Source organism: Acanthopagrus latus, chromosome 1, assembly GCF_904848185.1.
Source record: "Acanthopagrus latus isolate v.2019 chromosome 1, fAcaLat1.1, whole genome shotgun sequence".
Lineage (NCBI taxonomy): Eukaryota > Metazoa > Chordata > Actinopteri > Spariformes > Sparidae > Acanthopagrus > Acanthopagrus latus.
The window spans coordinates 10102219-10117185 of record NC_051039.1 but is presented as its reverse complement, the minus strand read 5'-3'; the positions used below and the strand labels follow the sequence as shown (position 1 = coordinate 10117185).

Genomic DNA, 14967 nt, shown 5'->3' with positions numbered 1-14967 from the left:
TTATCTTCATCCAACCTTTCCCTTTTGCACAACCGGCAGCCTGTGGCCCATCACAATAGTGATTATAAAATCTTCTCCACTCCAGGTACAAGACATTAAGGCTGATAATGTCTCCATTATTTTTTAACTGCCTGTGGCAGTGCTCAGCACAGCCCACGGCAGCCATGTTAATGAGACCTCTCAAGATGGCAGGCAGCGCCTCCTCAGGACACAAAATGCAATCACTCTTAATCCAGCACTTTAATTGCTGGCCAAGCCTGCCTAAGTGAATTCAGCTGTTCCATCTCTGCAGGCGAGTGGCTGCTCATCGAGAACGCTCCGACATCATACTCTCAAAGATAAACTGGGCTTCAAAACAAATGGGAAGTGATGCGAGGTGGTCCGTCTTGTTAAAAAAGCGAGGCTTGTTTTTCTGGTTTGAGGGTGTCACACAGAGACTGAGAGCTGAGCAGAGCAGCGGTCGGATTTTTTTTTTTTCTTCTCCTCCCTCACTGCCTTTACGCATAATTTTGAGCTCTCTTCAGAGGCTTGAAAAGGTAATATGCAGGGAGAACAGCGGCCACCTTCCGTACCTTCCCCTTCTTTTATCTTCCTTTCTTTGCTCCTTGATTGACCCACTTGCTCCCACATCATTATCCTCACAGCTCTCCTCGCCACAGTAAAGTTCTCTTCTCCTTCTCACTCTCCCGCCTTCATCCTTCCACCAGTCTTGCTGTCATATGTCCCTGTCCCCCTTCTGTCCCCCCTCCTCTCTCCCTCCGTGTGACCCCTCATTGCCCTCTTGCCAGTCTCTATTATTTCTGGCTGCCCAGTGGCCTGGTCAGGCTGGTGCTCCGGGGCTCCAGGCAGTCCATGTTATGACAGGTAACACCGGGCCGCACACTCTCTCTGGTAACACGTGGAGGTCAGCCTGTCATACCTGTCCACGGATCCACTTGTGCGCACACACACGTGCGCGTGCGCACACACACACACACCGTGATTCACCGTGTATGGATAACTGCCAGACAGCCCTGGCCGTAACCTTAGATTCAGCAAAAGTGAGCGATGAGGCTCAGTGGAGTAGAAATACACCTTTTCCCATTCTGTTCCTTTGTGCTTGCAAAACAACGTCTTTTTTTTTTTTTAAACGTCTTTACATGATGTGTTGCTTTTACAGCCTTGGCAACCAATAGGAATGTTGTAGTTGTTCCTGGTCAGCACAGAGGAGGAGGATTTAACTGGATAGTGGCTGTTAACTACCGCTAGACTCCTCTCTCCTGGCATGGCCTGCTCCCTGTGTTAATGACCACTCACAGTTGCTGCCCTGAGGGGGCTGCAGGACAGAGTCAGCCAACATCAGACCCTCACAGCACCTCCAAGACCATCTGCTCAAACAACACAAAATATGTTCCACATGTTATTTGTCTTCTGCCTCCATTGTTTTTGGCTTGTAGGAAGAGACAGCAAGTTACAATTTGTTTCATTCAGAACAATTTTTAATGGAATGGGATTGCTTCAGCAGAGGGTCCAAGCTCGCTCCCTGAATGCATTTCCTGCTCATGATGTCTCATTTCTGTCCAGCTGCCCTCAATCAACTAGTGAATAGCCAAGTTTTGCAAGGTTCAGGGCCAGTAATGAGAACAGTCATCCTCTAGTCGACCGAACAAGCTCTATCCACCCCGGACAAGATGGTGGCGCCCCGGTAGTCGATCAGCGGTTGTTGTAACCGTGGCATGTTCCTGGCTCCCCGTCTGATCCAGGGCAGCGCCCCACAATACCAGGCCTGTGAGGGCCAAGGGGCCGGCATGGGTTTGTCACGCCAGGTTGACATTTCGGGGAGCTTTGCCAGGACCACAGCACATTTCGTCCTCCTGGACAAGTGGTGTGGGAGCGAACGTGTCAACTCGGGCAGATGGGCAGGCGTCAGTGCCAACCGCACTGGACCGTACCGGACCGCTGGCCTGGCAACTGTCTGCCAGCCAGTCAGACGTAGCGCTTCCTGGCACATAGTGCAGAGGCAGGTGTCTCCCTCTAGCAGCGAGCTCTGGGAGCAAGTGTTTCTGCAGTCAGTGTGTGAGGCCCTAAAGAAAAGGATCAGACTTAATGCAACACAAAATAATTGACTTTGTGTTATTATAATTTAAGAATAATTGAATATACTTTATCTAATATCTAATTTTGTGTGTACGCAGGGCAAATTTGACAAATTATTTAAAAACAAAAGAGACGGAGCAGGGGCAGCATGGGAAGGTAGAATAAGAAAGCCCAAACTCAAATCAGAACACTCTACTTTCAAGCAACTCTGAAGTTTATTCTATGGAAGTCTAGGGCTAATAATACTGAAATTACATTTGGTTTTAAAAGAAGTGCTCTAGACTGTCTGACAATTAATTTGATTTGTATTATAATTGATTAATATTTAATATTTTAATTAATTAATTTCTTCCTCAATAAAAATGTTGTGCGTTAAGTAAACACAAATTTGCAAATGGAGTTTTAATTTTAAAGGTGCAACGTGTAAGAATTGGCCACCCATTTAATTCACACTTAAAACAAATGGGGGGCAGCATACCACCAGAGTAACCGCTAACTGCTGTTCACTGTAGCGGCCGTTAGCTACAGCAGTTAGCGACATGATGAGCATTTGCTAACTTCATTATATATCTTTCAACATAACACAGATGTCATAGTTAAAAACTGTTATTTTTCTATTCTGTTGATACCTTTTCTTTTTGTTCAACAAATGTTCCTACATATTGTGCCTTTAATTTTTTGTTTCACTTTTTAAAACAATGAATAATATAAATACAAATGTATGTTTTTTTTTTTATTTTGACATGCACACAGATATAGAAATAAAACTCAATTTGATTATTACATTTCAGCGTTGGCAGCCCTGCTCTTCAATAATAGCAGTGTCTTATTTTTACTATATGTCAGCTGTAATCATCCTAATGTATTACTGCGAGCAATATATCTGTCAGTTCAGGGGTGACCAGAAAAAACTACAAAAAGAAAACAGGCCTTATGCTTTATGGTCAAGGATGATTTGTGAGTTAACGCACACACACACACGTTTGGATTTTTACACACAGCTGACACAATCCCATTATCTACGTTAACATACACACACCTGTGCTTCTGTCGGGACTGAGCCTGTGTTGTGTTGCGCATCGCAGCCAGGCCCGCTTGGAGGGAGGGCCATTAATCTTAGCTAAATCAAATAAATCAAGTGCACTTTAGAAAAGAGCTGTCAGTGTAATTGTTGTGATAGCCATTCCCGGGCTACTCCAGGGGGAGCTCTATTGAAAATTGTGCCAGGGAATGCACACTCGCCGCCCGCCCCCCCCCCAAAAAATGCAAGGAGCTCTGAGGGAAGATATAGCCGAAGCTGCCCCTCCGAATGAAGACATGTGAGGCTACTCAGTAACATGATGAACGCTGCTGAGAGCGATGAGACTGAAGTCTGCAGCCACGTTGCTGTGGAGTCCATCATGGTGGGATGTTCGAACAAGGCCGCTGCAGCGTGGCAGGACCTGTCTTTGTGTTTGATCTACCCCGATGTTAAATGTGACCAAAAAAACAGCCCCAATGCTCTGCACGGCCGTTAAACAATTTCGCTCAAGAGAAACATCAAACCCTCATCTCCAGCTCCATCCTGTGCATCTGCGCAGAGAGAGCACAGTTTGGTATTTACATTTAAAAAGAACGCTCAACCCTTTCAAGGAAACCATATTGGTAGTTGCCGGGGATGAGACAACAGAGATAAAAATGGGGATGGAAAGAGCAGCATGTGAAAAGCCTGCCCTGCCCTCGGCTTCCTCTCGCGACCAATGAGGGTTAAATGACTATCTGGGCACCTTGGCAACCATTTCTGTCGTCCTTCGTCGTCTTCTTCTTCTTGCTTAAATTTGGAGTTGCGTTCATCAGTCAATCGCATCTTTTACGTCTCTGTCGAGAAAAACAAGTTGAAATTGAGGAAATCTTGAAATGTGTCCGTACATGTGAACAATTCAGATGTTTGCTCTTTTTCACCCAGTCCTTTTATTGTTTACTTTATTACACACTAAATAATCCATCTGCATGTTTTCTCAAGGTTCCAGCAGATGGTGCCAAACTATGTGTGTGTTTGTGTTTAAAAAAAAAAAAAAAGAAGAAGAAGACAGAAGTGAATGTTATTGAGTGAGTGTGTGTGTATGTGTGTGTGTGTGTGTGTGTTGATGTCTCTAAGTGTGCGTCTTTGTGCGAGAGCGTTCTTGAGAGATGAAGAGTGCCACTGTCACTCACCTTCACATCAGGTGCCACGATAACCAGCCGAGTGGAGGAGCAGGACTCAAAGGGTTTTTTTTTTTTTTTCTCAGATAAAAGACTAAACAGTATTTATTCTCAGGTTTGAGGAGAGAATATCGTGATCACAAGCACAGCAGTCGTTTGTGCAGACGCAGGGTCAGGGTACTCGCACTGATCCTATTTATAATAAAGTTAAAAATACGTATCATCTTCCAGTTGCTTGGAAAGAAAAATCTGCAACAAATTCCTCTTATTGAGGAACACGTAATACAATCAATTCCTTCCTTCAGCCCCGGAAGAAGAAGAGCAACAAAGTAAAAGTAACAGAAAAGGGCTGGGGAAAAAAAAAAAAAAAAAGATGCAAAGACGTGGATGGATGCGATTTCTGTTAATTTGTTTGACCCACTCTCGTCTCAAATGAGAATGGATGGGAGGGATTCCCGATGTCCTGATTGGAAGATGGATGAGTGTGCAGCTATGGCTTTAATTGATTGAAGACAGGAATTCAGTTTAGCGATAATTGAATCATGGAAATCATTAAAAGCTCAAGTGCAGCAGATAATTAGGAGAGCTAACCAGGTTGTAATCAACCCTCGGTGCGAATCATCTTTAGGAGACGGACGAAAGAAGGAGCTTGTTATCCTGCAGTGCTGAAGCTTTCATGGCAGCCGATGTAAAACACCAAAACCTGCTCTCTGTGCACATAAAGGCACGTTTAAGCGCTTTGAAGACGCTTCTTTTTCGGGTGACTCGGATCGTATTTATTAATAAATGACTGGTGTGTTTTAATATTTCCGTTTACTTTTCTTTTTCGCCTAATTGGTCTCTAGGCCGGCTTTTCCCCGCTGCAGATTCCCAGGGTCAGCCGGAGGTCAGCGCTCTACTTCATTACTCCATCCAGGGAAATGAGGAGCCTGATTAGTTTGGGCTTGACCTTGGGGCTATTCTGTTAAGCTCTACTCCAACCGAATCTCCTCGCTTCAGATCTCGGCAGACCGGAATCATTGAAATCATCGCATCTCGCGGAGGGAAAAAACTCAAGGGGCGGCGTGCGTGGATGTAAAATTACCATCTTGTTGCCGTTCCAGTCGGAGAGAGGTTTTTTTGATGCAGAGAGTCAGTTGGCAGCGTCTTTAGTTTCGGTGTCACGGGAGACGCGGATGAAGTGTTACCCGTAGAAACCAAGTAACCTATGGCTGGTGACTGTCATAAGAGCGCCATGGTAACAGCGGAGCCCTAACTACAGGGGAGCTGGCTGGCTTGTGTCCTATCTATTTCAAAGGCATGATCGTACTTAAGTAGAGCTGCTCTTCCACTGCCCATTACCATCCTCCTCCTCCTCCTCCTCCTCCTCCCCTTCCTCTCTTCTATAATGTGTTTGTCATCCAGTTGGAGTGGCCAAGCAGTAGCTTTATATTTGAGGCAGCACCCAGCAGGGGGGTATGATCTGCCCCCCCCTGCTGAGTCAGGCCGCCCTAAGTCTGGGATGTGCCAGGCCCAGGGACTTGTGGGTAATTCTCTGCCCCCTCCACCCGCCCCAACCCCCCAAAAAACACCCCCTGCAGTGCTTCCTGAATCAGATTGCTGCTGACCCCCGCCGAGTGATGTCTCACCCGAGAGAACAGGGGAACAGGCGCAGCGGGGGGCCGGGCAGGCAGTGATGCTATGCCCCTGGGCTGGGCACCAAACATGCATGTAAATACACGTCCCACCATGCGTGTCCGACCTGATGTAGAGCGGCGAGTGAGTGGCACACCACATGATAGTCTCCCCCCCCCCTCCTCCAGATGTACCTCAGGTGTGGATTGTCTTTTCCCGAACTTGACGTCTTTGTTTTGCATGAAAAAAAAACAAAAAAAAAACTGCACATCTCCAGCAGCCTGTGCAGACTTGTACAACATCTACACACCATTAAATACTGAATAAACATGGAATTTCACATTCCCCAATTCATTTTGGTGCCTTTTTTTTTTTTTGTTCTGTCCAAAGATGAATAGATTTATGAATCAACAAGCAGCCTCGGCGGAGCTTTATTCTTTGCAGTTTCAGCCCTGGCTTCAACCCGTGCCAAATCGATTCCAGAGGTCATTTTCTTCCTTCATTTTCTCTCTCCCGTGTGCCACTGGTCCTGCTCTGCAGCCCGAACTGAAGGCTGTCTGTGGCAGGACTTTGTGTGTTTATTTTCTCTGTTGGAGGAGATCTGTCTCCACTTAGCAAAGCCTCGGCTCCTTCACAGGGTAAAAAAAAAAGCCTTCGATGGCGAGGATGGGAGGGTCGGGGGTGGGGGGGGTCTTGATGCTGAGTGATACATGAATGGAGTTTACTGTAAAAGAACGAGAGGGCAGAGAAGAATGAGGAGGTAAACATGAGCGAGGAGGGGCAGAAAGGAGAGAGAGATCCTGTGTGATAGGACAGTGTACAGTATATGGAGGTATAAGGAGAGAGGGGGGAGTGCTGAGGTAGAGGTAGTGAGCAAAACAGAGAGAAAAAGAGACACAGAGAGAGAGAGAGAGAGAGAGAGAGAGAGAGAGGCCGGGCAGCTGGGAGCTCCCACAGACACGCACTTCTGTCTAAGCAGCTTTCCTCTCAGGGCAGGGTCACGGCGGGTCATGGCGGGATTACACTTTTGGCAAACAAGAGGGAGCTCCTCTCTCACAAAGCCGTGCACGACTCCCCCATGACTCTCAGCAGCTGTAATAAAGCCAAGGCAGCCTGAACCTTCAAACAAAAAGCTAACACGCTATCGATCGACAGCGGCCAACTTTCGCGAGGTGGTGTCGAAAGGTCGACATTGTGCAGACAGCTCGGGCCGGGGTGAAGGGCTATTACTGGGATGAGGGAAAACTCCAGCGTTTAGTCTGATCACAGAAAATTCCTCACTTTTAGTTGACAATCTCAGCAAAAAAGCAAAAAAAAAAAAAAAAATGTCAGCGCAGGAGTGGAGTTGTTGTTGTCGCTAAAACAAAAAAAAAAAAACACCAGCACCGGCGTTGTACAGTGAGATATTTTCAAATCAGAAAATCCAAATGAGGTTTTTCTATCCTTTCAATCAATAGCCATCCCCTGCAGTGCCTGCATGTCTCTTCACTTCCTAATCAACACTTCCACTCATGGGGAGGTCAGACGAGCAGGCGCACAAGTGCCCCGAGCGCTGCTTTGAACTTAATTAAGCAGCTTTAAACACAGTCGAAAAGATTCATTATTACACGGGCAAGATGAGCAGCGGAGATGAGAACACGGCCCCTTCAACCGGAGGAGAGTCGGCTTTCGGCTGCGCTGTTGAACCCACACGGGTCAACACTGCCGAGGGGCCGCAGAGACAGAGGTCCCCCCCCCGTCAAAGCAAGGACTGCCAAAAGATCCCTAAAGGCGGCTCCTCTCTTTCTCAACAGCTCAAATCTCACTCTTGACTTAACACACGGCGTGGATGAGAACTGGATGCAGGCAGTGTTATCCGTTAAAGCGGCGTAAATAAAAAAGAAAAAGAGGGAAGAGAGGTAAAAAGATGGAGGCGTTCATGTGGCAGGAGAGGCTGCAGCGCGCCACCAGGGTGCTGTGAGGCAGGGCCTGTTTAAAGGAGAGCTCCGGACCAAGGTGTTCTGTAGCTCGGGGGCTAACGGTGATAAATGAGTCCCTTAATGTCGGCAAACACTTTATCTCTGCTTCATCTGTTTTCATTAGGCAGGGCCAACCTTTGGCTGGGCGAGAACGTGCTGTAACTTTCATTACTACAACACAGAAAGGAGAGGGAGAGAGACCTCCCATCGGTCTAATAAAAACACTAGCTAGACACCATGACAGATCCTATTCCTTATTATTATGATGGCACGCCACCCGTTATAAATTAGACAATGCCGCGTCCCTCAAAGATGATCACGGCTGTTTTCCTCCACCGTCTCCCCCCGCTGAATCATATCTGCTCCTTCCCGCTGCTCTCATCGGTCTGAAACCTGCTTTTCTGATCTTTTCCCTCAGCCTTTATTTTTTATGTCTTTACTAGCCATCATCTCTGAGAGGAATACTGAGAGGCCACCAAGGCTTTGTGCAGGATTTGAGGTTATATGTGCAGTCCTTGTGAGCTGATTTGAATATGAGGACCCTAGTCAGAGCGGGGTAATATTCAATTTGACCTCCAGTGGAATCTTACAATAATATGATCTTTTTTTTTTGTTTTGTTACCGTTTTATGCTGTTGTTCCAGTGTATTTAATTAAAACGATACTGAGCGTTAAGGCTGAACAATTGCAGGAGCTGCATTACAAATGAAGCGTCATGGTGCTACAGAGATACAACGGTTTTAAGGTGTACCGTGAGACAAAACTTGATGCTTATCGTATCGTCTACACTTGCTTAACTGAAAGTACTGGATTCTACCATTTGTTCAACCCTTAAAAAAAACTTTTATTTTCCTTCTTTTCAGGGTCATTGTAACGGATAATAATAACTGTGTGAAACCCTGATAATTTCGGGGATGGTTATCGTACCTCGAAAATCTCTCAACCCGACTACAGAGATGCGCCCAGCTTAAAAAACATATCCTATTCTCCAGACGTGAGGGAACATGTGTTTATTTTCTTAGTTAATAATGCATGAATTTTGATCTTGTCATGTTTATGTGACTGGCATTTATGAGGAAGTACCAAAGAGGACTGTTGGGTCTTGGCGAATGTACGCGCTCTTCTCATTCTAGTCATTGTTTTTACAGGGTTTATTACTTTCATTTTTCGTATGCTGACTGTTATGTTCACTGGACTTTAAAGACTTAAATGTGACTTTATAAATATTCTGCAGAGAAGGTCCGTAAAAAGTAAAATCTATAAAATGTAAAAGCTAGAAACTTCATAGCGTGCGTACCTGTTCACAGTTGGCCGAATCGTCTCTGTAGCTCAACTTTAAATTTTCAATATGCAAATAAACTTTATAGTAAATATACTTCATTGAGGTAACAAACAGTAATGAAGGTGAAGAAAACACGTTTGTTACGTTAAGCAATGTGTTTGAGGAGGTGGATGAACGTTGACGTGCGCCATTAAAAGAACGAGGAGAGAAGGAGACGAAACAAACTGCTGTAATATCTGATGTAAGCTTTACTTTCAAATCCTGTTACATTTAGATCTGGCAAGTTGAACATAAAAGAATGCCAAATAAAGAAAAACAAATACAAAACCAAAAAAAAAAAAAAAGTACAAATGATCTATTTACCAGTTATCGTCACAACCCTGTACAGCCTTAACAATGGAGTAATAAAAAAAAGCTTTGTACAGCACATACCAATCTTTACCGAGTGCCAAAAGATAAGATAGTTGAGCCTTTTTTTTCTAATCATAAAATACAGCCAAACGTAAAGCTAACTGATTGTATAGACAGTGCAGTGTGATGCTAACTAAATGCAACCGAGGGAGTTAGTTTTAAACACAATTAAGTGCTGAAGAACAAGAGAGAGGGAAATGTCATGCATACTCCTGAAGTGCTGAAAAGGTAGTCAAGCTTTTTGGAAAAAAACAAAAAAAAAGTCACTGTGCTGCTTTACATACGGGCAGAAATAAACAGAATAAGTGCTTAAGAAAACTGGATTTTCAAAAGGATAGAGCCCTGTTGCCTTTTTCTAAACATTACACTCGAACTAGAGGGGGACATAAAGAAGTGCAGCCATTCATGATTAATGCTGTAATAAAAGGCAAACATTTTTAAAAAGGTGTCAAGAGTGAGCACTTGTCTTTTTTTATATCTCCATCTTTTTTTTGTCTTTTGGACCCTGACAATTAGTTTGACTCATTCTCAGAAGTCTCAGGTGGTTTCCTTCCACCAAGTGGCACTAGAGTATAAAAGATAACGTAGATAGTACAAGGAGAGAGAGAGAGAGAGTGTGTGTGTGTGTGTGTGTGTGTGTGTGTGTTGGAGGGATGCTCCTTTCACTCCAGAGACAGCATGCCAGACATTGACAGAGCAAAAAAAAAAAAGAAAAAAAAAAAGGAACAAACACACAGCAGTGTAAAGGGGGACAATCGAGGCATCGCTCCAGAGCAGGAAGTGACGGATTCGATCCTAACATCACATCTTGCGGCGAGTTTAACATTTTGGTCTTGTTCAAATTCATGTTCTCTGTCCAATCAACACTTCTTTTTTTCTGACATGTTCTAAGTAGAAAAAGAAAAAAAAAAGAGAGAGAAGCAACAATGATTCATAATCAGAAAAATGCATGAGTAAAATAAGACAAAAGGAAAACATAATGAAAATAATAATAAAAAAACAATCCCTTTACAAATAAGGGATTTTGGCTTGAAGACCACTTACAAACACAAGTGCTATCCATAATGGGTAAAGCTTTGTTTCTTTCAAAATAAAACGCTTGCACTATGCTGCCCCTATCACATACTTCTTTTTGAGCATCTTACGGATAAATACATATTCTCTGAATCAAAAAGTGCAGCACTGTGCAAAATTGGCTCATCACAATTTAGCCTGGGACCTTTAGTTCCCAGGGAGAGCTTGACCTCTACTGTCTAATTCACGCAATTTGTATTCATTTACTTTCTCCGATTTCACAGAGGCAGACCCTTTTGCACCGCTAGAAATGTCTACGTGCGAAACTAAGGGGTGATGATTGAGTGATTTTCCAGCAACTACTGTCCATTTCACAGTACGGTAACTTGGTGGATCTAAGTTTGCACTTACGAAAAAAAAAAAAGTGGAAAATTAAAGGTTTAAGTGCTTTTGGCTTGAAGTGTGACTACATTAAGTGCAATTAAAACTCAAAAGGTTGACAGGAGGAGGAAGAGGAGGAGGGGGCAAAAAGCAGTACCATGTCTGCCGGCCTAACAGAAGCCAGTGCCATTGAACACAATGCTGTACAAGTGAATGGCTTTGCTTCATCATTGCACCTACAGGAGATTTTCTTTTTTTTCTTCTTCTCACAATGGGTTCTCTATGAATGTTAGTAGAAAATGTTTTATTATGATGTAAAAGGCTCAGTAAAAAAGTAAAAAAAAAAAAAAATGCAAGACAACAAAATAAAAACCAAAAAAAGACACAGAAGGCCACCAAACACACTAACTTTCCCGTCTTTTTCCAGCACAGAAGACGTCCCTGTTCACACTTCTGTATCGCTTCATTTTTCATGTACATAAACAAAAATACATTCATTCAAGTCATTTTGGAACAGTTTTTTTTTCTTTTTTTTGTACACAAAAAATTACAAAAAGCTCCAAAAAGCACCATTGAATCGGCCTGTGGTGACCGTGCCTTGCGGGTAGCTCGCTAACCCGGAGCCGGTCACCTCCACAAAACAGTTATCTCATATATCTCTTCTAAGTATAGGTGCGTCGTACATAGTTCTGCATACGAAGCTGCTCTGATATCCACCTGGTCTCAGAAAGAATTCATGTTTTTGTCTATGAGTGCAAATTCATTGGCAATTTATATTCACATCTAATTATAAAGGACTAAATCTGTACTGATTCTCGTCGTGATAGGTCCGATTGAATATTTCTTATTTACATCATCACAGCTTATCTTCTGTTGCGTGAGCTTACAAAAACTTAGCTAGGAAACCATTCGAATGGGATTTATTCTGAGGCAGAGGTGCTATCAGGCGGCAGCTATGCATAATATGGTTTCACCATTATACAAAAAACCAACAGAAATCGAAAAGATGGAGGGGGGAGGGCTACAAAACTATGTACAAGACTGATAAATAAGTAAGTGCGTGGTTTTGAGGCGTTGCTTTGGAAACGTGCCTTTGTCAATGAAAAGCATTCCGTTTCATTGGTTCTGTCCACGTTGCACCGCTAACACTTCAGGATATCTCGAATTTTTAGCTTCCTAATGACGTCAAAGCTAGTTGAATCACAGAAACAGGCATGCTATTTCGATGCATAATAGCAATAGACAAAAATGCACTAAAATATAGCACTTGCAAGTTTTGTTTCGTCTTTTCAACTTTTATCTCGTCAAACGACTAAAGAAAATGTCTATAAAACTGAGATACATTAGTTTCCTCAGATAATGCAACTGGGTCCAGGTCATTCAGACATTTAAAAACAGAAAAACAAAAAGGTAATAGAGAGTAGTAGTTGAAGTAGTAATAATTCAATTGATAGAACTGATAAGAAAAGCAGCTTTTTGATATAAATGCATTTTTAGCATGTACAGCCTTTTTCTCTTATAAATGTTTTTTTCTTTTCTTTTCTTCAATATGTTTGTCTGGTCCAGCTTATTCTGCTGGTCTGATTGGAAAAGACATTTGCTCCCACTGCAGTGGTCAAGTGTCATTCACACCACCGTCCGAGGAGTGAGGGAAAGAGCGTGGAGAGGCGGAGGAGAGGAGGTGGGCGAGGTCAAACAGTCTTGGCCCTCTCCATCAGTCCCAGGTAGGCCAGGAAGGAGTGTTTGTGGGAGGTGGGTGAGGATGGAGAGCGGGAGGGGGACACCGAGTTGGAGGAGAAGAGGAGAGGAGATGTGGCGGGCCGCCATCTGGAGTGGAGGTGCGAGTGGAATGTGAAGCGGCTGTTGTGGGTGAACAAGGTGGTGAGGGGGATCAGGTGCGCCTGGTCGCAGTTCCTGTACTGCTCGAACACGTGGCGGGAGGAGGGGAGGAAGAGGGAGGGGCCGCCGCTGCTCGGACCGCCGAGGTTTCTGGTGGCATTGTTGCCGTTAGTGCTGACCAAGCAGTGCAGAGGGCTGGTGGCGTCCGGCTGGCGGGACTTACCCAGCGTGAGTGACAGGGCGACGGACTGGAGCGCCTGGGATGCTGTTAGACTCATGAGAGGGCTGTTACTCCCACTCCCCCCGCTGCTCCCTCCTCCTCCGCTGAACAGGAAATTCTCCTGGCTCTTCCGCGACGATGAGCCTCCCAGTGATGTTCCCTGGAGTGGCAGCTCCTCTTCTCCTGCCTCCTCATCGTCCTCCTCTTCTTCTCCTCCTAAGCCTCCGCCCAGTCCCCCCGCTCCTCCACTCTGGTGTTTCTTGAGGTGGCGGCTGAAGACGAAGGGGTGTGTGGTGGTGAAAGGGCACTCTTGGCAGCCGAAAGTCTGGCGCGGCGCGTGCTTCAGCTTCTTGTGCAGGTTGAGGTTGTCCTTGCGCTTGCAGCTATAAGAACAGCGGTCGCAGTGGAAGGGCCGCTCGCCTGTGTGCACACGCACATGCTCGATCAGCTTATTGGCCGTCTTGGACAAGTAGCCACACTGCTCACACTTGTAGTGGTTGCCCAGGCGGTGCCCGCGCATGTGGGCCTCCAATGAGGCCTGGTCGGGCCACAGTCCCTGGCAGATGCGGCAGCGGTACTCCATCTTACAGTGCGTCTTAAGGTGGCACTCCATGGCCGCTGGACGATTGGTGGAGTAGATGCAGAAAGGGCACCTGGGTAGTGCAACACAAGGGAGATAGGGAGGGAGAACACAACACACAAAAGCAAAGGACAGTTGAGGAGGGAGTGTGCATTCAGAACTCACACAACAAACCTTGAAATATTCATAACACAAAATGATGAAGAGGAGAAGGACAGGTAAAGGAAAAAGTGTGTGTCATGTACAGTTCTGTGTGCTCATGGTGGTATGTGTGGCAGTTTAATGGTGGGAGAGTTGAAGTGATCAGGTATATGTGTGTGTGTGGAGGAGGAGGGTGAGGGGTGGTGACAGGCTGGAGAAAAGATTGGAGCAGTAGGACATGAAGGGAAATGAAGGAATGGAGTGGCACTTACATTTAAATAGCACCTTTCATCTGCTCTGGGCCCCAAAGCGCTTCACAAACCCTGCAGAACAGAATCACCTCAGAAAAACCTCGAAATGGTCAAGGCCCTCTCTCCCTTTCTACACACTGCTACAATTCTAGAAATACTTCACATAGCTCGAGTGTATACTCGTGTATACACTGGTCTAGAAAAAGAAATCTTAAAATATAGGCAATCAGTTTGTTTAAAACTTGTTTGCCGTTACAGTCCATTAACTTATTCTACACCTGTTTGGCAAAATCCCGCCTGCTTTTTGAAAGTAAATGTATATAAATATAAATGTGGTTTATATAAATTAAGAGACTTTGTAAACCTTGAAGAACTGAAAATATAACCCACATGTGCAGATATAAACAGTACAGCAAAAAAGTTGACTTAAAGCAGACTTTGATTAAACTAACTATAAAAACAATATCAAAAGAGCTCATTTCTTCCATTCGCTGTTCTTCTCCAATGGAAAAAAAAAAAAAAAAAAAGGAACCTAAAATAACCTGCTTCTTTCCCCCTTGAATGCTTGCTTAAAGAAATCAATCTGGCTTCAAAAACATTAAAACCAGACAGAAGAAACATTTATAAAACCTCCTGTACATGTATTCACGCACACACTAACAGCTAGCAGCAAATCCTCAAGTTGGTGACTAAAGATGCTGTGTGAAGATCTTGGAGCTATGGAGGGGGGCCTCTTGTGTGTTTGTGTTCCGTCTACAGTAAACGTCCATACAACTGTGTTGGCAGCTCCCTTGTTTTACATGTAGTGAAATGCTACCGCTACTGATGGCTGCACAAAAAAAAATGTCGAATACAGATCTTTGTTAATGAGGAGATGAGGTGGTAATCATAATGGTTCTGCACATGCACAGACTGAAGATATGAGAACTGAAAAACAAAAACATGGCGTGTTGTTTACTTGTTATGAATCTGCATTTCCCCCCTAAAAATGTAGGCAAATATAGTCATGTGGAAGTTTTT

At 44.5% G+C, this 14967-nt stretch overlaps 2 protein-coding genes across 2 annotated transcripts in view; one reads left to right on the top strand and one right to left on the bottom strand.

The window, feature by feature from the left end:
* The window catches only part of mmaa (metabolism of cobalamin associated A), a 36320-nt gene that overhangs the window by 14373 nt on the left and 6980 nt on the right, over positions 1-14967 (top strand). The window lies entirely within an intron of this gene.
* The window catches only part of znf827 (zinc finger protein 827), a 71950-nt gene continuing 66323 nt past the window's right edge, over positions 9341-14967 (bottom strand). Inside the window, exon 14 of the mRNA XM_037116731.1 lies at positions 9341-13628. Within this exon, the coding sequence (XP_036972626.1) occupies positions 12608-13628 (1021 nt within the window). The 3' untranslated portion in view covers positions 9341-12607. The remainder of the gene's footprint in view (positions 13629-14967) is intronic.